Raw genomic sequence first — 22,398 nt, 5'->3', positions numbered from 1 at the left:
TCTGCATGCTGAATGAAGGATAATGTCTCACAGCATTCTGCCTCCACCTTTTGAGGATTTCTCTTCTGCTTTTCCCCCTCCTTTCACAGCTTTTCTCTCTGAGATTTCAGACTGAATATCTGGATTTTGCTCAAAACTAGATCCATCTTCCTACTATGGCTAAATCAGCTAAACCTTTTTTTTTCCTAGGATTAGGAGTGTTGATCATGCTCTAGTGTGTAAAAATGACCAGTCTAATGGGCCACTGAGAAGAAAATAGCCCCTGCTATTGAAACATTTTTGTTATTAGTGCTGCCTACCCCTCCAGAGCAACTAATCCACAAGGGAAAGGATACTGATTTCATTTTTAATCTGCCCATGGCCTGTTTTGATTCCAATAAGTCAGCCAAAGTGAGGATTGATGGTGAATGTTGAGTTGTGGAAGCGACTGAGTCTGCAGTTGTGCACACAGCATGGGCAGCACAGCCTGGATCCAGTGGCTGATGGATGTGACAGGCAGGCTCAGGCACAAAGGGGAAGGTTTTCTCTTAAACTCTGTCCGTGCTGCTGGACACGGGATGGGTGAGATTGGAAGAGACCACAGTGGCCCAGCTGGTCATCTCCCTGCTCAGACAGGGTCATGCTAGAGCACATTGCAAAGAATTGTGTCCAGATGTTTCTTGGGTATCTCCACTGGGTCCCAAATGTTCAGGAGACTGTTGTCTAAGCCTCAGTTCTAAAAGGTCTGTCTTGGGTCTCTTGTAAAAGGCTTGAAGGCCATCCAGTGATTGCAAATAAATGTATTTACATCAAAAAAGAAAGACAGAGAATGCACGCAGAGGTGATAATTGTTTGCATTACTCCATCTGTCTAATAGCAGAACAAAATTGCTGGCAGAATGGAGTTCACTGTAAGTGAAAACAAAAAGCCTGAGGCAGTCACAGAGCCATTAAAGAGAAAGGAAGGTTTGGGCTTTGACCTGTGACAGTCATTTTCCTCCTTTGACTGCACCTCTAAGATGAGCTGAATCAAACTGAAAGTAGTCATGTACTCGATGGTTTGTGTCTGTGCTCACCACTTTGCCAAAGGGAAAGGGCAGCAGTTCATGTACCCTAAAGTGGTGCCATTCCTTTCCCTGGCTCCTGATTAAAAATGATGCCACGTAGGGAAACTGTGGGTGATGACAGCCTTGGGGGTTTCCTCCCATTTTGATTGAGAAAGTGCAAAGGACACCATTTAGATCAGACTGTTTATGAGTGAAAGATATTGTTGATAAACCAATAAATAAACAATGGTTCCAGAGTGAATCAGTAGGGAAAGTAATGTCCTAGGGAAAGTATTGCTTTTGTCTCCCATTTATGAGAGTAGAACTGAGGTTTATAGGTTAAAGAAAGGTTTGAAAAGAAATTGAGAGTCACAATGTTGGGATCTATATTCTTTGACGTGACAGATTACTCCAGATCAGGCTGGCTATTGGTCACATCGGAAAATCAAGCTTGAGATGCTTGTTCTGTTTGTTGTTTTTTTCTTTTCACCAAACACTGCCATAAGGACCTTCCTGAGACCAGTTAATCAGAGAGAAAACAGGAGTGTCTGGAGGGAGGGAATGAACACAGCTTGTAACACAGCAGTCATGTGGAAATTGTCAGTAACTAAATAGATTTAACTCATGTTGGATAATAAATGAACTTTTAAATTATTGTATCCATTGCACCCATATGCACTTCTGGACACCACACATTTGTACATATGCGTTCTCCAATTTGCCATGTGTCTTTTGAAGCAGCATGTCCAGAATGCAGTCTCTGCTCCATCAGCTGCCCTTTCCCTGCCTGCAGTGATTTCCATGATAAGGGCTTCATGGCTCACCTCCCTGAGCACCAGAAACACACGGAGGATCTCATTGGAGGTCTTTAACTGAGGGCTCATGCTCTGCTGGCAGGAGGGGTGCCCATACCCAGCTGTAATGACTACCTGTCAGGGAGATGCATGGTGTCCTTTCAGCAGCTGAGCACAAACAGATGAGGGTGACGGTGGTATTTCTCCAGTCCCTTAATTAGAGCTTTGTGAGAGCAGAGGCACAAATGGAGATGTTTTCCATCATCTCTGATGAGGAGGGAGGTAAGGCAGAGAAACCAGTTTGCTTTTGTTAGCCCTGGGCATTCTTCCTGCTGTGATACACGTTCACCTTCTCATTTTTATCACTCTCCCTTTAGCTGTTTATTTCTTCTTTTCTTTCTCCTTTCCTTACTGCCTTCAGGTTCCTAACAGGAACTAGCTTTCATTTTAAATAGCTAGAACCTCCTGTTTTTCCGTAACAGACTTTCCTAACCCAGTTGTTGAGAACTGCAATAAACTTTAAAGACTATCTGTAGGGTTGTTATGTATAGGGAGCTTAGAGCAGCAAATAAAGGAAACTGAGACACAGTTAGAGTTAGTGAATACTCCTAAAAAGGTAAAAACAGAGCTCAAGTCTTGTATTCCGAGGTCTGGGCTCTCACCTGCAGGTGCCACTGTGTAGGTAAGTGAGCTCTTTTCCTCCAGATCATGTACAAGAATGCACAAACTCGATGCTGTAAACAGAGATCTGGGGCTTTAGGAATGCCCCTCATAATAAAGGTGCTCTGAAGAATGCAAGGAGGATAACTTCATTTCTAACCCATATGTGAAGAAATTTCAAAGAGGTGAAAATGTGTCCTTTTTCAAGTTCCTCTGAGAGGAAAAGAGACGTTTGCTTCCTTTCGTTCATACCTTTGCCCCTCTGAACCTTTTCCTCGGGTCTAGTTTATCACAGCATCACCTGCACCATTCTTGCAACACAGCTTGGAAACAGAAGTTCCTTTTAGCTTCTTGTGGGGGGAGGAAGTCCAAGAAAATGTAAAGTCCCTTGTGATAATTCAGAGGTTTTGGCAGGTAGACAGCAACAACAGGAGGTGGAAACAGACAGCTGTGCAGGGGAGGAAATGGTGATATAAATACATGTTTAATTGCAGTTTAATTACAATTACTTACTAGGCAAAATTTATTTAAATGCAGTGTAATTAGAGTGAGACCTTGATTTAATCACAGTCTTATCAGACACAGTTACTACTATTTTCCCTCACTTCCTCCTCCTCCTCCTCCACCTTCTTTTACATTCCCTCTCCTGAATTTGCCCAAATAAATTAAAAGCCAAGACTTGAAACAAGCAGAAGGTATCCATCTTGGAAAGTTTTCAGTTTCCTGAAAATTCAGTAGCCAGGTGGCTACCAGCCCAGAATGTTCTCCCTGGAAACTGAAACCCCCACTCTATCTTGGCAAGCTGTTACTCTTCCTTAGCAGATAACGATAATGGATCCTCATTAGCTGGGAATGACTTATCATGAATATAATTCATCACTGATGGCAGACCTCATAACCCATCTGCTCACAATAAGTAAATTAGACAAGTCAGACAAGATGGATTGTTCTTTGTGATCTACCTTTGGAGTGCCTCCACATCCTGTTCCAGTGGTTCATACCATGTCTTCACACCATGATAAGGGTGAACATGAGGAGAGACACAAAACCTCTTGAGCAGCTGACCCCAGATCTCATCATTCTCCATTTTTCCTCTTCCACTGCTGCCTCGTGCTCTGCTCCTTGCCATGGGTCTGGGCATGGCAGGAGCTTCTTACTTTATGAGACAAGCACTCACAGCAGACCTCTCTTGTGGACCTGTTGGTGTGTTCATGGACTGCTCTTGTGTGGAAGCTTTCCCCACTTACAGCTCCTGTCTCCTTCATGGATGTGTTTAAAACACTATTAAGCAGTCCTAAACAATATAGGGAAGGGGAATGGTGGGTTATTCTTCTGCTTCTCCTCTGAAAGCTGTATGGACTCTTCTTCCCTAAGGGTTAGTCATCATTTAGCAGATTGCCACTCCTGGGAGCACAGTTATTCCCATCCTTTGCCATAAAGGAAATGGAGACACAGGCTGGTAATCCTAGCTCACATAGACACAGAGAGGAGGGGAGGGGTAATATCTTTACTCTTCAAATTAAATCTGTGTCCTTTCTGAAGTCCATAAGCTATCAGCAAATTTTCTCACTTCAGTGAAAATACCATTTTCTCCTTCCATGTCGATACCAGTTAATTCATATTGTTGTGCTTTGCATCTGTCTCAGTCTTTTCAGCAGCTCTAAATAAGGGAAAGAGTTAAACCTATCCATAAAACTGTGAAGCTATTCATTAATTACTGCATGTTTTATTCTGTTGTTGAACCATACTGGCCCTGCCTGGAGAAAAATTATTAACTACAGGGGTCTTCGCACAGGGAACCAAAACCAGAGACATGGAAGCTTTTCCCTCCCTCCTTTCCTTGTCAGTTTGCTCTGCTTTCTTTCTTTTCCTTTCCATTATTTTTCCTTTCCTCTCCTCTCCAATAATTTCCATGTGACCTGATAACTTTTTGTACTGTTCTTGTGTCGATTTTTCCATAAGAGAAAAATAGTAGGAAGAAAAAAAAGCAAGGAGAGCTTTTATTTTTTATGTCCTTCCTCTCCTGCCCTACCCATCTCCCATCCCAGGCTGATGGTGAGGAGGGAATCTCTCCCCATTATGGGGTTTCTAAGAGCTGAGGGTCACCAAGTCCTTCATACCCCTGTGAGGTGGGTAAATCGGCCATGAAACCTGGGTCTTGTGTTGCAGATCACAGTAAGTCACACAGAGCCAATTGGATTTTCCTGCCTGCTTTAATATTTATTTGACAGTTAATTTTTAATACAGAGGGACTTTCACTCATCATCCTCAGAATGACAAACAGGCAAAAGAAGGGAAGGGAAAAACTTGGAGTAGTGGATACAAAGTACTGAGGAAAGGGAAGAGAGGAAATACGGGAGGAGAAAAAGGGAATCAGAAAGGGAAAAGAGGAAGAGAACAGGGAGGCAGTAGTCACTGCAGCATCTTCCTTTGAAGATGAGTTTCTCAGCTAACAGCAGCTCTCACAGCAGTGAACAGTTCACACACACAGCAGGGAAGCAAAAAACCTGGGAAGGAGTCTTTGACCCAAAGGCACTTGTACCCTTCTGGAGTTCATTCCTCACATCCAGCCTTTAGGTAAAAACAAATAAATTAACCAGTGATTTGTGAGCCAAATTTGCAGGGAGAAAAAAAAAAAAAAAGAAACCTCTTGTGGTCCAAAATCCATAATTATACCCTAGTGCTATGAGTGACTGAGAGAAAGGGATAGAGAATCACAACAGAGATACAGATACCATTATCTAGATAAAGAGATGGTGAGGAGAGAGAGAGCAAGTGCTGCAGAGAGATGATGAGCATTAGATGGAGTGGTTATATAGTTTGAACTAAAGAGATGGATGCTGTGAGTACCCATGGGAAGATACCTTGCACAGATATTCTGTGAATAGATGTTGCAGGAAGAGGGATATTGTTTGAGAGACAGGCACTGTCTGGGAAAAACGGGTAAGGCAAGAAGTAATGTTGCAGCTGGGAATGTGAAGATTGATTCTGTTGATAAATAAAGTCTATAAATAAATACTAAAGAAAAATATTTCAGTAGCCTGCCATCTATGAATATTTGACACACACATCTAAGAACCTTCATAGCACCTCATCCAAAATAAACATAACCAAGCAGCTACTAGATATGTGTGTGATTATACTGTTTAAACATTTACGAGATGTGAGCAGCTGCAGCAAAAACAACAATTTATCACCCAGTTCAGAGCTTGTTTCACCCTGATAGACACATCAGTGATGGTCTGGTGCCAGCATGGCAGAAAAGGCCAGGCCAGCAGGTAGGTAATTAAGTGCTGAAGCTACACTGGATAAGGAGATAGGAATATATAATGTTTGAATTTCAGAACTGGAAATAGGCCACAATCTGGATATGAGCTCCCCATTTTGTATCCAGGCTTACTAAGAGATAACACATTTCAAAATGATTGCCACCACTGTGTTGTACTGGCCAAAGCCTGACTTTACAGGTGTGTCTGTCCCACGCTGCTGCTGCAGCCCCACAAGCCCCTGTAGGGTTGTCCCATTCCCAGCTGTCTTCAGCTGCCCTATTGACCTTGGTGAGCCTTCAAAAGTCCTGCTGCTGAGTGTCCTGGCAGGAGCATGGAACATCCTGTTCTCCTGCAACAGGCTTTGGGGCAAGAGTTGTCACCTACCCAGAGCCCTGTGTCCTGCTAGGCTGTTAACTTACTGCGACACCTGGCAGATGTTGGTCAAATTGAGGGCCTTTCCAAGGAGGCAGATATTGTTGTAGTTCCTGTGATCAGCAGTCCTGGGCGCTGCTGGAGTCCAGGTCATCTGAGAAGTGCAGGTACTTTAAGTCTTTCCACCCTCCCTGTGTCCCCTGCTTCACATCACGCCTCTCCTGAGCTTTACAAGGAGCTCGTTTCCTTGCTGTGTTCTAGACTGAGATTTTTAGTATCCTCACTGAAATTCTGTACCAGCTACTGTTTTGTTCACCTGCATAACTAATTTTCTAATCTGTGCTTTGGCAGGATCTCTCCTTTTGTTGGTTGCTCAGCTCTGTGCCAGGGATGCTCATTTTGAGGCTGTCAGTCTCAGCACTGCCCTTAAAGCAGACAGGTCCATTCTCAGGGGTAGCAGGCCACTGCTGTTTGTCCAGCACAGTTCGCCTGTGCTCTGAACTCTCTGAGGATTCATGATGCATCCCAAAGTCCTTCTGGAATATGCCACAGTTGGTTTGCTCAGTTTTTTTCCACCATGACTTGAACATTTAGGTCCACAGCTTTGGCAAGACGAGTGCTTTAACCCTTGTTCCACTCCTACAGCACCTCCTCCCCACTACAGTTATTGCTTTAAAACAGCCCTCATCACAAAATGTTTGACTTCAATTCTTCGTATTAGAGGTCCCATGTATGTATTTTATAAATAATTTACTCTTATGCACACTTGTAAATTCTCACAGAAAGAACTCCAGATACTGTCTTTTAGCTTACTATGGATGCTGCCTTCAGGGCCCAAATGCTGGTTTGTGGGAAGAGGCAATTACATATATATTTAATGGTTTCAAATTAAATTTGAAATTAGCTTTGAACTGTATCATCCATTTCTAGTAATGATGCTTAATGTTATCGTGAGAAAATCAAGTGCTTTGTATTATAGCTGTCAATTGAGCCTTGTTCAGGAGGTTGACCAAGGACTCTTGGTATGACATGCTGGGAAGGTTATTAAATCCCTGTCAGGGTAAGTGGGAATAGTGGGAATAGTATTTTTATTTTTCTCCTCTTCCCTTCATTTCAGTCTTTCCTAGCAGTCAGTTTCTATGTCTAAGGATGTATCCCGTAATAATAATTGCTTGTTATCAGTGGATATTTTCCAGTAGAGCAAAGATATCTAAATCCAAAGTCTCCAACAGAGGAAATTGACAGGTCTGAGTTTAAGGAGTTTCAGTTTAATACATCTCAAAGGAGCCCCTCTGTAAGAAGAGAACTATTAGGCATTTCCTGACTTAGGGAGTAGCGTTGGACAAGGATATATGAAACTTCTGGGATGGGGAGACCTTGAAAGCAGCAAGGGAGTAGACAGCTCAGGAAATTTTCTTTTCTCCTGATTGTCTCCTCTCTTGCATTGGGAACAGCATGCAGAAGTGGGAGGAAGCAACTCCAAAAACTAAAGCTATTGGTTTGGGGTGCTTGGCTGCACTCCTCCGTAGTCACAGATCTTTGGACACATAATTTATACTTTTTGCTTATCAAAATCACCCTTAGCAGCTTAGGCTAATACAACCCTAATTGTGCAAGTGCATTTAATTCTGAGCCCTGTTCTCCTAAACTCACAGGAGACAGTTCCAGCAAATACATGTGTGTCAGAGAAAGGCAACTGGCTGGATTTGTGCTGTCTTCCACTGAGACCTGGGAGCGTGGCTGAAAAAGTCTTCCTGGAGTGCCCTGGGTCAGTGAGTGTTCCCAGCCTTCCTGACCTGGCTCTGCCACTTCCCAAGCCCCAAGCTTTCCCAGAACTGCACGAGCAGGCACAACTCTGCCAGGAGTGACTGCACCCTGCCTTGTCATGGTGCCCATCTGTGGAGTAAGTGCGTGAGGCTGGCATGAAAAGTTCCACAGGCTCTCACTGCTATTGTAATTACTAATTAATGATCCCCATCCCTGGAAGTGTTCAAGGTCAGGTTGGATGGGGCTTTGAGCAACCTGATCTAGTGGAAAGTGTTCCTGGCCGTGAAAGGAGTGTTGGAATGAGATTATCTTTAAGGTCCCTTCCCAAAACCCAAATCATTATGTGATTCCATGGAGTGATTGTCCTTGCACAGCAATCCTTATTCACTTGCAAACCAAGAAATACTCTGAGTATTAAAAATTAGGATCTAAGGCTTTCACCTTTGCCAAGTTTTGACACAGGGCATATTTCTCTTCAATTCCTTAAAATGTTTATATCAGTTGTTGACTGACTTTAGAATTCTTTGCCTTCTGTTCCAAAAATGACAAGATTTAAAGTAGTGTCATTCCCTGCCTCAGAAATGGCTGCAAAATTAGTGGTGAATGATGCTGTTCAGGAGCTCAGCTGCTCAGCTGGGACATGCTGGTGCAGCTTCCTGCACATAACAGCCCCATTCCTGATAAATCTTCCGGCTGCTTCCCTTTTCAGAAATCAGTATGGGATGTTTCAGACTGCAAAGTTTGTATGTAAAGCAAATGCATTGTTATTTAAAAGTGATTCATGCTGTTGGGAAGCCCAGTAAGGTGGGCTGATTGGTGGGTAAGCAATGGAGTATAATAGCCCTTGGAAAACTGCTGTGTAATAACAGCTTTGATTCCTTGCAGAATAAAACTGCATAATGTTGCCATCTTTCCTGTACCTTTCATGTGCACAGCACTTGATATACACTAAGTGTATTACTTTATCATCTGGACTGATAGCTGGTCTGATACTCCTGGGCTTTGCCAGTCTGCTTGTGAGAAGTATGAAGTTTTCAAACAAAGTTTCAGGCTTAAGGTAACACCTAAATTATAGATTTCTAAAGTCGCCTTGGCAGTGTTTCTTGATAGGTTGCTTTTTGAGCTGAGCTGATAACCCATCTTGCCTCAGAAATGCTTTTTTCCCCCCTCTCCTTGATACTGAATTGCCTGTATCATGCACCATTAAATCTGACACAGTTTATCTCTGGGTTGGCTGTGCAGAAAAGGAGAAAGTCCAGCGTAAGCCTGGGAAACTCAGGGTGAAGTCAGCAGCAGCCTGACTTGGCTGCAGCTACTCCATCATTCTATTATCTCCATCAGTCCAAGAGCCTGGGTTCCTCAGCAGCATACAGGGGGGGTTTTCTTAAGGGTTGTGTGTTACTGGCACTTGGAATGTTAATGCGGGGGTGGTTATCTGATTATTGCTGGTACAGCAGAAATGTCTATGGAGAAAATGAGGCCATCATGATTTGGTGTGGAAGGAAGAGATTCTATCACAGAACGCATCAATCAGGAACCCTGTACGTATCCATGAATATAACCTTCCTAAATGCATCCCCTCTGTGAAGTATGTTTGTATATTCTAGCATGAGGATCTGTGCTGTTTGCACTGGAAAATGTAATTTCTGTGGGCTCTTTCCATGCCTTGGTGACAACTCATGAGCCAGAACAAAGACCTGGTCTTTAACTGGTGTTCCAGTTCCTGGAAGAACAGAATCCACCAGGAGAAGAGCAGATGTTACTTAATTTAGGTGCAGTAAGCAGCTTTCTGAAGCAAAGTGAGGAGCTAGGAAAAGATAACTACAAAGGCAAATGCCAGGAAATACAAGATTTTGTGACTAATGAGGTTTTCAGGTCCAGTGGAACCAGTGTGCACAAGTGCTCAACCTTTGTTTGCTTGAGCTGGATCTAGAAGCCAGGATTGCTGGGCAGTTTAAAATCAGAGGCCACACTGGGTACAGAAAATCTGGCAGATTTTGACTGTTTCTTTCCCTTTTAAATAATCTCCCCTTCACTTTTATGACATTACTTGTTTTCAGGACTGCAAGAATTACAGCATTTCTCTTTCAAAATATGATCTGGCAGCTAATCCTTGGTGTCACTGAGCACCTCTCCCCCCTCTTGATATTATCAGGAGTCCTACATCCTCATCCAGCTAAACTCTTCATTCCTGTCTAGCGGAATCAAGAACCCTGACTTCTGTCCCTGATGGATCTGCTACTTTACTGAGGTCATGGTTTGCTAAGAGGAGTTTTTTGACCAAACACAGTTAAGTTTAGCACCTTTTTGGACCTTCCTCAGCAAGGTTAAGCACCCTTTTTGTCACTGCTTTGGGAGGAGAGAAGGGCACATACATAGAAGAGGCAATTAAAGAGCTCTGCATCCTCATTTAGAGTAGGCAGGTGATGGAAGGCATCAGACACACCTTGGCTCTGCCATGCAGACAGGTGGAGGGATGGAGCCTTCTGTGTCCACATTACTGGGGAGTTGGGGCAAAGAGAGAAAAGCAGTTTGCTCACAGTCATTGCGCACCCTCCGAGTACAGAACCTGTATCTTTGAAAACCAAGTGGTTTAACCTCATGATTTAATTTTCCTTTGATGTACAGCCTGACATATTTTTTCAGTCACTTACTCTGCACACAACAACTGACCTTTTATCATTTTTAGTTGTAAATCAGAGAGTGACGTTAAATGCTTGGGGTGGTTCTCTATAAAGTGATTGTTTCACTGCTCTGCAAGCTGTGCTATAATTTGCCCCATCCATCCAAATACATGTCTTGCTATAATTAAATGAATACTTTTGTCAGTTTATGTTGCTTCAGCTTTCACTCAGAATATGCTTGCTTCCATGGTGGGCTAGTGTTTTTTAAGAATTTATGTAAGCATATATAAATATAGACATATATATTCACATACAGAAAAAAAGAGAGAAAATGTAATTGCAACTTTCAGGTAAAACACACAGAATATTTTGGCAGGCATTTGAAAATTGTTTTTTATAAAATATTCAGAAAATACTCATGTTAACAGCGATTTTAAAAATTTTTCCCTTCTGGGAGTTGATAGATGTTACAAGCTACAAATGGATTCATTTGAAAACTGTATCTGCCTGTTATATAGGTGAAGCATTATTAAACACCTACAACAGGAGCACAGAAGAGAATCTGGAGATCTCTTGTACAACAAACAGTAGTGGCAACCTTTTTATGTGTTTTACTCTGTTCTTTTTGCAAGGCAGTGATGTCTCCTTAGATCAGAGCAAATGGTCGTTGTTTTTCCTCTTTCCCCTATTTACTGGGAGTCACATGTTCCTGGCTGGAAGGTCCTTCTGGCACCAAGAATCCCCTTAAAACCCTGTTTGAGCTCTGAAATAGGTTGAAACTGATGCTTCGTTTTTGTCAGCTCTCCATGTCTGTTTTTCTTGTTCATCCTTGCAGTTCCTGACAGACAAATTTTAGGAAGCAGGGAGAACATAATGAAATATTTGCTATTCTTCATGAAACATCTGGCAGGGCTTTGGCAAGATCAGGAAATTAGCAAGTGTTGCCACTTTTATATGCAGTAAATGACATTTTTTGTTGTCCTTAATGGAGTCCAAAGCATATGCAAATCAGCTGTGTAATGAGCGAGGTTAAGCAAGGTTTTGGATTTGGTTCCATATGGTGTTAAAAACATAATTGATCAGAATGTTTTGAAATATATTGAACATGAGTATTCAGTTTTGCTTTATCTGAATAGCATTATGTCTGAGAAGAGATTTAGGATGAGGGCAGAGGCTGAAGTTTTAAGCTGGATCTATTATTGATTATTTATTATCACACATACTTCATCAGATGTTTCTGCTGTAAACCCCACTTCAATCTGCTTTAAAAGCACAATAGATTTCTTTGACCTTGCACTTGTTGCCTTTCATTCTTATGGGTACACACAGAGTCTCTATCTCTTTCCCCCCCCCCAAATATTGATTAAATATATTTGTTCTCCTCAGGAAAGGATGAGAGAGCAAAAGTTCCATATTAGTCTCAGAACTTTTTACAATACAGGAGGTTTCTCATTGCAGTTATGATGAGCATCCCTGAATGAGATGCATAACTTTTAGGAGGATTATGACTTTGCAGATTTGTGTTGGGTCCATTCCAAGAAATCTGTGATAACATAGGACCTTGCAGAAGTAAAGTTACTTTGAGAGGTGGCCATATTAACTGATATTCATCATCTGGAACCTCTTAGGCTTCAGGGCTTTGCCCTCATGTTGGCTTTAACAGCCTTCAGTGTACTCCAGCAATAGTTTTCTGTGGCTCTTAAGCTGAGATGTTTCTGAAGCCTTTCCTTGAAAGTAGAATTCAGTGTAAAAACAGCTGTTGAACTTCCATGTGTTGCCATACCCTGTCCCCTCTCTGGGTGCTTCAGAACAAGAATCATCCTCTTTACCAGAACTGAGTGTTTGTAGTCCCACCTCTTCTTTACCCATTTGAAGCACAAAATTGTGAATGAAAAAAATCTGTGCAGAGGGGTTTCTAAAATGGGCATTCCTTGCTGTAAGAGGTACAAGAATGAGTCAGGTCCACGTGGAATAGGAAAATGTCCTGTTTTCCTTACTGAGAATCCAAGATCTTAACTTTAGCCACAGCCTTGCTTTCAGCTGCCAAATAGCTGATGGCAACACTGGATGTTTTAGACAACCATTTCTGCCTGCCTCTTGACCATCCTAACGTATCTCAAGCCACAGAATCATGAGGTTGAAAGAGACCTTCAAGATCATCAAGTCCACCCCACACCCTAACGCCTCAACTCTACCATGGCACCAAGTGCCACATCCAGTCTTTTTATGGACACATCAAGGGATGGTGACTCCACCACTTCTGGGCCAGACAATTCCAGTACTTGATCACTGGTTTTGTAAAACTTTTTCTGAATATCCAACTTGTATTTCCCTTGGTGCAGCTTAAGTCTGTCCTCTTGTTCTGTCACTTGCTGCCAGTCCTACCCAGATGGTCTAATTTCCCTTTCAGGTGAACTCCTGCTTTGTCAACACTCACCTGGGGACTGGAGTCAAAGAATTGCTTTGCTCTGGTCACAACCAGCTCTTTCCCTCAGGTTGCTTCCACTTGAATGCAACAGCATCAAGGTTCAGTGATCACCTATTATTTCTCAGGGAGCTGTAGGAGCATGTCCTGAGACTTCCTATGGCTTGTAATGAAAAGTGTGCTCTGAATACAGAGCAAACTACATAACTGTGCATGTGTTGTCTGAGTGTGTGTATATAAAGTGTATATATCTATTATTTATCTGTCTTTAAGGAAAGGTAGATAAGTGGTGGTGATGTATTTATGTGCTTGTTTAAACTCACATACACTGGCCATATACGCCTCTGCCATAGATTCTCTGAAACATCAGAGTGAGTGTCAGCTAAAAATACATTTTCATGAAGACAAACTAGCAACCAAGAGATTTCTTTCTCCTTCACGGGGTGTAGTGGTTGGAAATTAGTAATTTACAGCAATTATTAGCTCAGTAAAGTAATTAGATATCTATCTGTCATCTGCTGCACAAACAAATATTTGCATGTGTATTTATCTGACCCAAAAATACCTTGTACATGGGACAGATATGTAACTAAGGGACAGTCTAGACATGTCTTGGCCAACTCAAAACATTTTGCTTTCAAAATCCCAAATCCTTTAAATCGCTCAGAGAGAACTAAGGGATATATACGTATTAAACTTGGACTTTTGAAATTAAAAATATAGAACCAATTACACAACTTGGATAGAGTCGGTGGCATTATGTGAAAGAGCACCAAGGGAAACAAGAACTCAGGAGAACCTGCCTGCCTTTACATTCTTTATCCTCAGCATTACAGGTTTTTTTAGCATCTAAGACAAAATCTTTCCACATTTCTTTCCCCCACACAGTGCCAATATCTGAACTACTGGAAGCATCTAAAAGCAATTACAAGGATTCCAATAATCTTCCTGTATTACTTTGGCTGGACTGCTAAGTATCATCAATAACATGATTATCTTTTTGAGAAGAAATTGCTTGAGATAGAGACACTGTGAGAAAAGCTCCCAAACGCTTTCAAAATCATATTTTCAGCAACTCTTCCATTATTTAGTATCCTAATGAGTTCTGGTAGTCTCACTAAATATCTTCCCATACAAGGGGATTGTGCTCATGTTTCCATAGGAAGCTTAAGCTGTAGAAAGCCAAAATCTACCTGTTTTGGAAGCATTTTTTCTCATCCTTAAACTCTAAATCCAAGCCACTGACTGCACCATGTGGTGGGTGGGTATTATTCTATCTATTTTGCATCAGCCATCTTCTATTTTGTGTGCATATATCTCAAATTAGTATAACGAGATCATATTAAACCATCCCTTAAACAAGCACCAAGCTGTAGTATAACATGGATCTAAAACATGGATCTAAAAAGGCCTGTGCTTTCCCAAGACACTCAAAACTTTTGTTTCCCAACAGTACCTGAATATATCACACAAATACATCACATATGCTTCTTATAAACTTCTTCAACTTGCTTAAAATTTGTGTCCCAGGGCTTGAGCCCTGGTGCTTGGGATTTTGGCCCAAATGTCAAGAATATAGTGCTGTACAGATATGGGCAGTCAGGTCTCAAGATTTCTTCAGACATGTCTCATATTGCCAAGGAATCAACACAGAAGCTGGTCCTGGGTGCCAGTTTTGGGTGAATGAGCTGTTCCCCCAGCTTGGATGGAGTGGCTGAACTCGTTTGGTGAGATTTAGCAGGTTGCCTAGTATGTCTGTGGAGGTAAAGTCAGAGTTTCCCAATCTTTGGTTCTTTTATAATTAACTTCACCCCATAATAAGTGGAAATTTTACTCAGTACCCTGGTTTAGCTTCTCAGTGGTGATGGGGATGCAGCTGTTCTGTTCATATCTGCCTTTGCAAGCAGCAGATTAATGGAATTATTAATGTTTTGTCCAAGCTAGGTATTGTACCATGTGAAAGAAAACATCATCACAAACCAAAATGAATATGCCAGTTCACAAATCTTTCATAAAGTTACCCACAGGACGGTGCTTTCCTGTGCTGAAATGTGAATGTATTTAAAGAAAAAAATACACAAGACCTAAGAACGGTCTAAGGGTGAGAGAAGAAAAACTCATTATGTCTGGGGTCGGCAGCAACTGCCAGAGCTTCATTTCGTGGCTGACTTGTATCTGTTCAAGTCAGTGGGTTTTATTAATGCTTACAAGCCTACAGCTATAAGAATGCTAAAGATGCAGTGTTTGCCCTGCTCTGATATATAGATTGGTCCTCCATTAGGAGGAAATTAATGATTGTTCATAAGACAGAATCCACAGCCTCTGGCTTCTCAACAGCTTTTCCATCCTGCAAGTCTGAAGCTTGTGTGAATTTTATTGGTTTGCATTAGAAGCACGCCTGGCTCTGAACTGAGATACCTGGAATCCAGGAATGTCATGCAATGTCAGCTACCCTTCAAATAGGAGAAAAATTGCTTCTTGTCCTCTTTGCAAACTTGTCTTTCACAGAAACATCAAAGCTGTCCCAATGGCATGGTGGATTTCAATTCAATGCAGTTCTCTGTGCTCATACAAGGCTTTTCCATTTCCTACCATGTGTGATGAGAGGTGTGTGCCCAACACCTCCCCTGCCCCTACAGAAGCATCCTTCTCACCACTGTTGGAGGCAACCATTCCTGGGGACAAGAACAGTTTATGGTAGATGCAAGTAAAATGCTGACCCAGGGCTAAATTGTTGCAAGCCTGAATGAACATTAGGGGACAGTATTGGCCAGGAGTCAGCCTGTTTCTTCCTCTTCATCCTCTCCTTTTATTTACAAGCTGTCTTCCCTTCTCTTCTAAATAAAACCCATTTGTCCTTTACTTATCTAACTGGTGCACCAGACACCCATTTCTAATCTGGCCAAATCAATTATAAATATTGCAGTCTACAATTAGCCTGGGAACTTCTGAAAAACTAATTAGTTCAAACCTTAGTAATGAATTACACCTTTCTCTTGGCTATTTGCAGCAGGAGGAAAAAAAGGGGAAAAAACCCAACCTACCCTGGAAACAAGACCAAACATCTCTCAGCCACTGCAAACAGAATTCAAGGCCACATTTAATTACATTAATATTGCTGGTGAAAGGTTGGGCTGTGGTGGGCTGAGAGCCAGGGCACCTGGCACTGCCTTGGGCTGAGCACACATTTTCTCAGGAGAGGTTGTGTGATGCAGAAGTCCTTGTCAAAGAGTCTTTGGGAAGGGAAATCCCTTGGGAGTCTACATAGTTAACGTCATCAGGGTTTGCTGTGTAGCAACAACGAGGGGAAAGCAATAGCTCTTAAAGCTGGAATCATCTTGCATCAGAACAGAGATGATCCCCTCCCTTGGTGAAGGACTAAATAGATCCTTGTCTGGCATTCCTCAGGCAGGAGGGTGCCAGGCTGCTGTCTGGGGAGCTGCTGAACAGCAGAGAAGAAATTAGAAAATCATTACAAGGTGTGCAAGGCATCTTGTAGCAACTGAATCCAGACACAAAGGGCAAATTAAAGCCCTCCTTTGCTGGCATCTTGTTGCTGTATTTCTTACAGGTGTAATTACCTGAAAGCATCATAGTTGTTTCATTTATGTCCTAAAATACTGCTTTATGAAGCAATTAAAGGCAGAATTGTACTGTGGGATTATTGCAAATATGTCTGCTTAAGGTTCATTTTAGATTCATTACAAGCCTTCAGAAGCAGTGTTCCTGCTTTTAATAAAACATATGGTTTCCTCAAAAGCAAAACTGTGCAAGACCACACATCCCTTTTGGATTTGGTGATGTAGATGGAATTGTAATGTCAAAAAGCCAGAAGGGCAAGGCAATTCCAATTCACTATGGAGAAAGCAGCATATCTTTAAAGTTTCAGGATACTTTATTTACCAGCACTGGCAACTATTCATACAATAGGTAAAACTTATTTGGAAAAGAATTGCTGATTTCCCCTTCTGCATAGGTGAGAATTGTGGTCAGAGAACTTTCTGGGGTCTCCAGTCTCTGCCTGAGTGGGGAAAAACCACACCCTTCTTTCAGGTGAATGCTGTAACTGCAAAGAACTTGGCCTGTTTAATCACGTAAAAATCTCTTCTTCTATTTTCTATTCACACACAAGAATGTCACATCTCTTGAAAAATTTCAGTAAAGCTATTTCCTGCCTTATTTAGTCTATGAACTGTATCAGAGATGTGCTTGGCTCATTATACACAGCCACATCCCTGCTTTGGGCAGCTTCCAAAGAACTGGTGGAGTGAACATACCATGATGGAGACAAAGTTTAACACAAGGAGAAAATAGGGTTACAGGCAGGGTGATTATGCTGGGAGGTTATTTTCCACTGCAGAGAGAGGTTGAGGATGTGTTTGCTTGTTTGTTGATACATCCTTCAGAGAGAATGATTGGTATGTCCATGACCAGCAGTGGTCTCCAGCCTCAGCTTTTCTTCCTTTTTATGTGATGCATTTAAACCCTCCCACTTCCAGTTTCTCTCTGACAAGGCTGCAGCAAATTTCAACAGTGAGAGGAGCAATATGAAAAAAAGAGTAAATGCACCACTTCCTTCTGTAATGCATTGCAACTGTGAGGCCTGTCAAGTGAAGGTCAAGCAGAAACCCTGAGCAGTAGTCACAGATTCCCTAAGAGGGACAGTTGTTAGTGCCCGTTCTTTCCAGCAGAAAAAAATGAAATATTCTATTTTGAGCCAACCAGCAGAATACACAGAGAGTGAGTGACCTGCCACACAAGTAAAATGTGAGGGAAAAATCTCTAGAAATTACTTAGGGGCTCTCCAGTTTTCTCCATTCCCTGGAAGTACAGGTACAAGTAGATGAACATTAAATATGGAAGAGAGATTGCTGCTCATCCCCACGTGCAGTGTGTAGCTGTGGTTTGTCATCACAGTTACAGAGTGGGTGTTCTGAGGTGTGGCTCAGCAAGACAGCTGACATGAGAGGTTTCTGTCCAGCTGTGACCTAGCAGGCTGACTCAGAATGAGGGGTTGACAGTAGGCACCCGAAATAAATGTTTTCCATACCACAAAGTTCCAGTTATGCTGGCATGTAAGGAGGTACTGGACTCCCTTCTCCTTCTCCTCCCATTAAGCCAGCAAAAACCCCAGAATTATTTTACAGGGAACCAAATCTTGCTTGCTTTTCAAAACTGAGCAAACAAACAAACAAAAAAAAAAAAAAAACCAAAAACCACACCCACATAGAAAAGGAGAACTAATTAAGATTAAGTCATATCTGAGTAAACATGCAAATTAAAAATCAAAACAAAGAAATTCTATTTATCACATCAGGAAGTTGCAAATTGCTGCTGTGGCTCCCATCATCTGGAATAGATGGGAGCTACGATGCTGTAGGTTTTAAAGATCAACCAAATGTATACATACTTTATTGTGAAACTGGGGGACTTCTGGCTGTAGAATATATCACCAGCCTTTCCCCCTCTGTTCTGTACTGTGTTCATATTCAGTGGCATTCATAGTCTATATTTGTCTTGGATTTCTATAATGTAGTGTCATTGGTTTTCTTCTTTGTTTACCTTCTGTAAGACAACATCATTATTCTTTGATAAATATGTTTCATGTCTCCTGGGTAGGTTTTTTTGTTGTTGTTGTTTTGCCTTTTTTTTTGTTTATTTCATTTTTTGTCGGGTGAATTCTTTACCAGCTTTTAAAAATCAGATTAAAAATAAACAAACAAACCCTCAAAACTCTGTTGGGGAAGAATTCAGTAGTCAATAGATGTTGGCAATTCTGTTTTCTGTACCATATTTCACCATTTGCCTGGAAGGAGTTAGTCTCTGTGGTGTGGGAAAGCACATGCAAGGGCTGGCACTTGGTTGGTGGAACTGGCTGGCTCCTCCACATGCCACATGCTGCCACCTCTCCTCTTTCAGGAGAACCTGCTGCTTGGAACCAGCCCATTTGTGTTGCTTTGTAATGTGTTTTAAATCTTCCTGCAGCACAAAGTGAATTACTGGGATGTCAAGTTCCATACAGTGCAGAGTTGTAACTCTGTACAAACTCTCTACTCTGTAGAGTTTGTTGGTGTGATAAAGATCCTCTCAACTCTGAGGCCAGCAGTGTGACTGCAGCAGGAGGAGGTTGGTACCATCCATTTGCTGTTTGGAAGCTCACTGTGAGACTTGTGGTGGTGGCTCTGATCCGGGGGTGTCAGTCCAGGCTGGAGAAGCCACCACTAAGATCAGTGCTAGCTGCCTTGCCCATCACTGCCGCAGCAAAGGAGCAAAGGGCAGAACTAATGAGGAAGAAAATCTTCTTTCCTGACCTGCAAACAAGGTCTAAGCAAATCCTCACTCTGCAGTGGGAACCTCTTTCTGCAGCACAACTGCCCTCCTAAATTGAGCTCTCATGGTCTTGGGGTTTTGTTTGCTGTGCAGGCAGGCAGCAAGGGGGAGCTTTGGAAGTCCTTTATAAATGTTTTATGAATAAATGCTTGCTTCCTAAAGAATATCTCTTCAGTCTCCAATGTAAAGAAATGGCGGTTTTGTATTTTTTTTGTCTTTCATTCTCTGTTTGTTGTCTTCCAGACTTTCCTTCATTAGCAAAATGTTTTTGTGGTAGGAGGCATTTTCCCTTTTTTTTTTTTGTCAGAAATACAGTCCTAAAATCACTTAAATTATTGAAAACTTCAGAAGACCTGTTATTTGGCTTCCCAGATTTAAGTAATAATAGGGGCCTTTTCCCCCAAAAATCATCCTGTTAATGTAAATGTTTGACCTTCAGTTCCTAGGCTGCAAGCTGTTCCATCTGTAAAATATCAGTGAGCTGGGCAACAGCTATCTTCTGTCTCAATGGCATTAGCAGCTCCTTCAAAATGTACAAGTGAAATATTGAAAGTAGGTATGCTCTGGTTCTTTTTGATTGCAAATCTGCAAGAGCAGGGCTTATAAATGAAAATTTTGGTTCCCCTGGGTTTAGTCAGCTTTGAACATTATCATGGGTACTCAGTATCATGGTAATTCGTGCCATGTCTGCATATGAAAAATAAAAGAAGAAATCCAGCCCACTGGTCAGACTCAACTGGGACCATTGCTGTTGCTGTTTGTGCTGGGAGGATTGTCCTGGTTTGTTTGCTTTGTTTTGTTTCATGTCACATCCTCATTTTCAGTATGAGTTCTTCCTGACCCAGATTTCTGAGCAGACTGAAGTAGAGCCAGAAACTGTAAAAGTGCATAATTATTCTTTTATTTATTTTTAAGCTGTACAGCTCTATTAAGCTTTCAGAAAATCCTTTCTACCCAGCCTTTGAAGTAAACTAAGCCAGAGATCAGCCTGAGAAGATGTGGGTTGACACTGCTTGTTTCTGCTGCAGAATAGTATGCAGTTAAGATCTGGAATCTTAGACCTAGGAAAATCTTACACCTTTCTTGGAGTGCAGAAAAGGGGAGAGATCAATGCATCCAAAAGCAATACTTTACACCTTTGGTATGTTCTGAAACCTCACTTGCTGGTACTACTGTGAAACAGCTGAAAGCTGGAAGATTATTCTGGTTTCTGACATGTAAGTGAGCAGATCACACATTAAAGCTGCATATGCTCCATCTGCCAAGCCATTCATTCTTCCCAGCTCAGGACAAATTAGAAACTCTAGCCCAGAGGTGGAATATTATTATTCCTTTCCCCGACCCCCAAAGCAGTACATTCCCCTGCTCTGAGTCTGATTGAAAACATTGACCTGGAGGTGAAAAATGCAGTATCTCTTCCCATGATTCATCCCGACTCTGACCCAGACAGCACTGAAATCACAGGCTTCTTTCTGGTCTCAAAAAAATTACCCAGTTGCCCTCATTGGCTGAGGGCCAGCTGGGATGCTGGCAGCTTGGGAAGAGAAGGACCCCCAGAGCTATCTAGTGTAGTGGTCACTTTTCTGCCATAAATATTGCATCAGGCAAACCTCATGCAGTGTGCATTGAAGGCGGGCATGTAAGGAAAACCCCTGTGGCCGTGCCTTTGAGTAAATGGCAGGAGGCCAAGGTGGGGTACCCTGCCTTCCTGAGAGCCAGATGACGTGGCTGTGACATCCACTTAGAGTCTCTCCTCAGCCATTTAGGCTTGACTCTGAATTTGGCCCTTCCTCAGGAAGTCAGGCTATCAAAACCCTTCCATGTTCTTCACAAAACACAGCCACTCCTGGTGCTTTTGCCCTCCCTGGAGCCAGTGTGCTTGAAGATCCAAGAGGCTCAGTTTTTTGTTTGTGCTGCATCTTGTTGGCAGTGCGCTGAGCTTGCACAGAACAGGAGGAAAAGAAGCCAAAGCACTTCAACCACCTGGATTAATTAGGGCTTACACTAAATGTGGAACTGCAGCAAGGGGGATGATGATTAAACCAGCAACCTTCTGGAAACTGAATACCTTCTTCTCTGCTATATTTCAGCTTCTGTAACCTTTGTAAGTGCCTCAAGGCAGGAATGGTATTGTCTGTATGTAAAGCACTCTGTTTCTGTATAAGCGATAGCAGTAATAGTGATGGGAATAATAATGCTTTACTCCTGAGAGGTCAGTGAGTATCACTCTTCATTTTATCCCTCTCACTGGTGAGACAGACACAAACAAACACTGGAGCTTGCTTAGTACCACCTCATCTCTTATTAACAGAGCCAAGGTTGAACCCAGAAAAAGCATTTCCCCGTTGCTTGCTCTTCCCCCTGAGAACACCCCTTCCTTTGGTGACATCCAGTCTCTCTTGTGGTTTTTCTGCAGAAGGTGCAGCAACAGCAGCCTGGAGTCTGATGATGAACCTCCTTGTGCAGAAGAGATTGACTATGATACTGCAAGTAGCTCTGATGGTGAAGAGGAATTCTTGGAGCTAGACCAGGAGATCCAGGAGTCCCTCTCCTGTGTAGAAGGCGAGACAGAAGATGAAGTGACCACAGGACAGACATGCAGCTCCAGGGCTCTGAGGGGGCTCTACATTTCCAGCCAGCCAGCACCCAACAACACAGCTCTTCCTCTGGGTTCAACAGCACTTGGACTGTACAGTGGATTCGAGAGCAGTCCTGTGTGAGCAAGGCTGTGACTTGCAGAGCAGCAAAAAATGAGTTGCTGCTCATGTTTGTCTGTTTGCCAGCTTCAGCACCCTTCCCAGATGTGTTGCTCCTTGTTCTGAATGGATAGTTGACTGTATGTTTGTGAAATTTGTATAAATACATCTGCTGAGATTGACTCCTTACACTTTGTACACAAGGCAGTGGGGCCCCACTAGCCCAGGTGGTACTATGTGAGATCATCCATTCCTAAACATAATCCCCAGTTTCATAGCTGCCTCTAGCATGTGGTTTCACACAGATCGACCTAAGGAACAGTATTTGGAGACCAAGGAGTCAGACATGATTCTCTTTTTCTGACTTTAGGCAGCCTTTGCCTGGAGAAGTGGCAGTTATTGATGCCTTTCACCAGAGCTCTCTGTTGTCATTCTCT

General features: G+C 42.3%; 1 protein-coding gene across 1 annotated transcript in view; it reads left to right on the top strand.

The window, feature by feature from the left end:
• AGBL1 (AGBL carboxypeptidase 1) overlaps window positions 1-21,985 on the top strand; it is a 246,363-nt gene extending 224,378 nt beyond the window's left edge. The window contains exon 23 of the mRNA XM_062501147.1: window positions 21,682-21,985. Within this exon, the coding sequence (XP_062357131.1) occupies window positions 21,682-21,985 (304 nt within the window). The remainder of the gene's footprint in view (window positions 1-21,681) is intronic.
• Window positions 21,986-22,398: the final 413 nt, after the last annotated feature.

Source organism: Cinclus cinclus, chromosome 13 (assembly GCF_963662255.1).
Source record: "Cinclus cinclus chromosome 13, bCinCin1.1, whole genome shotgun sequence".
Classification (NCBI taxonomy): Eukaryota; Metazoa; Chordata; class Aves; order Passeriformes; family Cinclidae; genus Cinclus; species Cinclus cinclus.
Note: the sequence above shows the minus strand (reverse complement) of the source record. Positions and strands in the feature narration are given on the sequence as shown.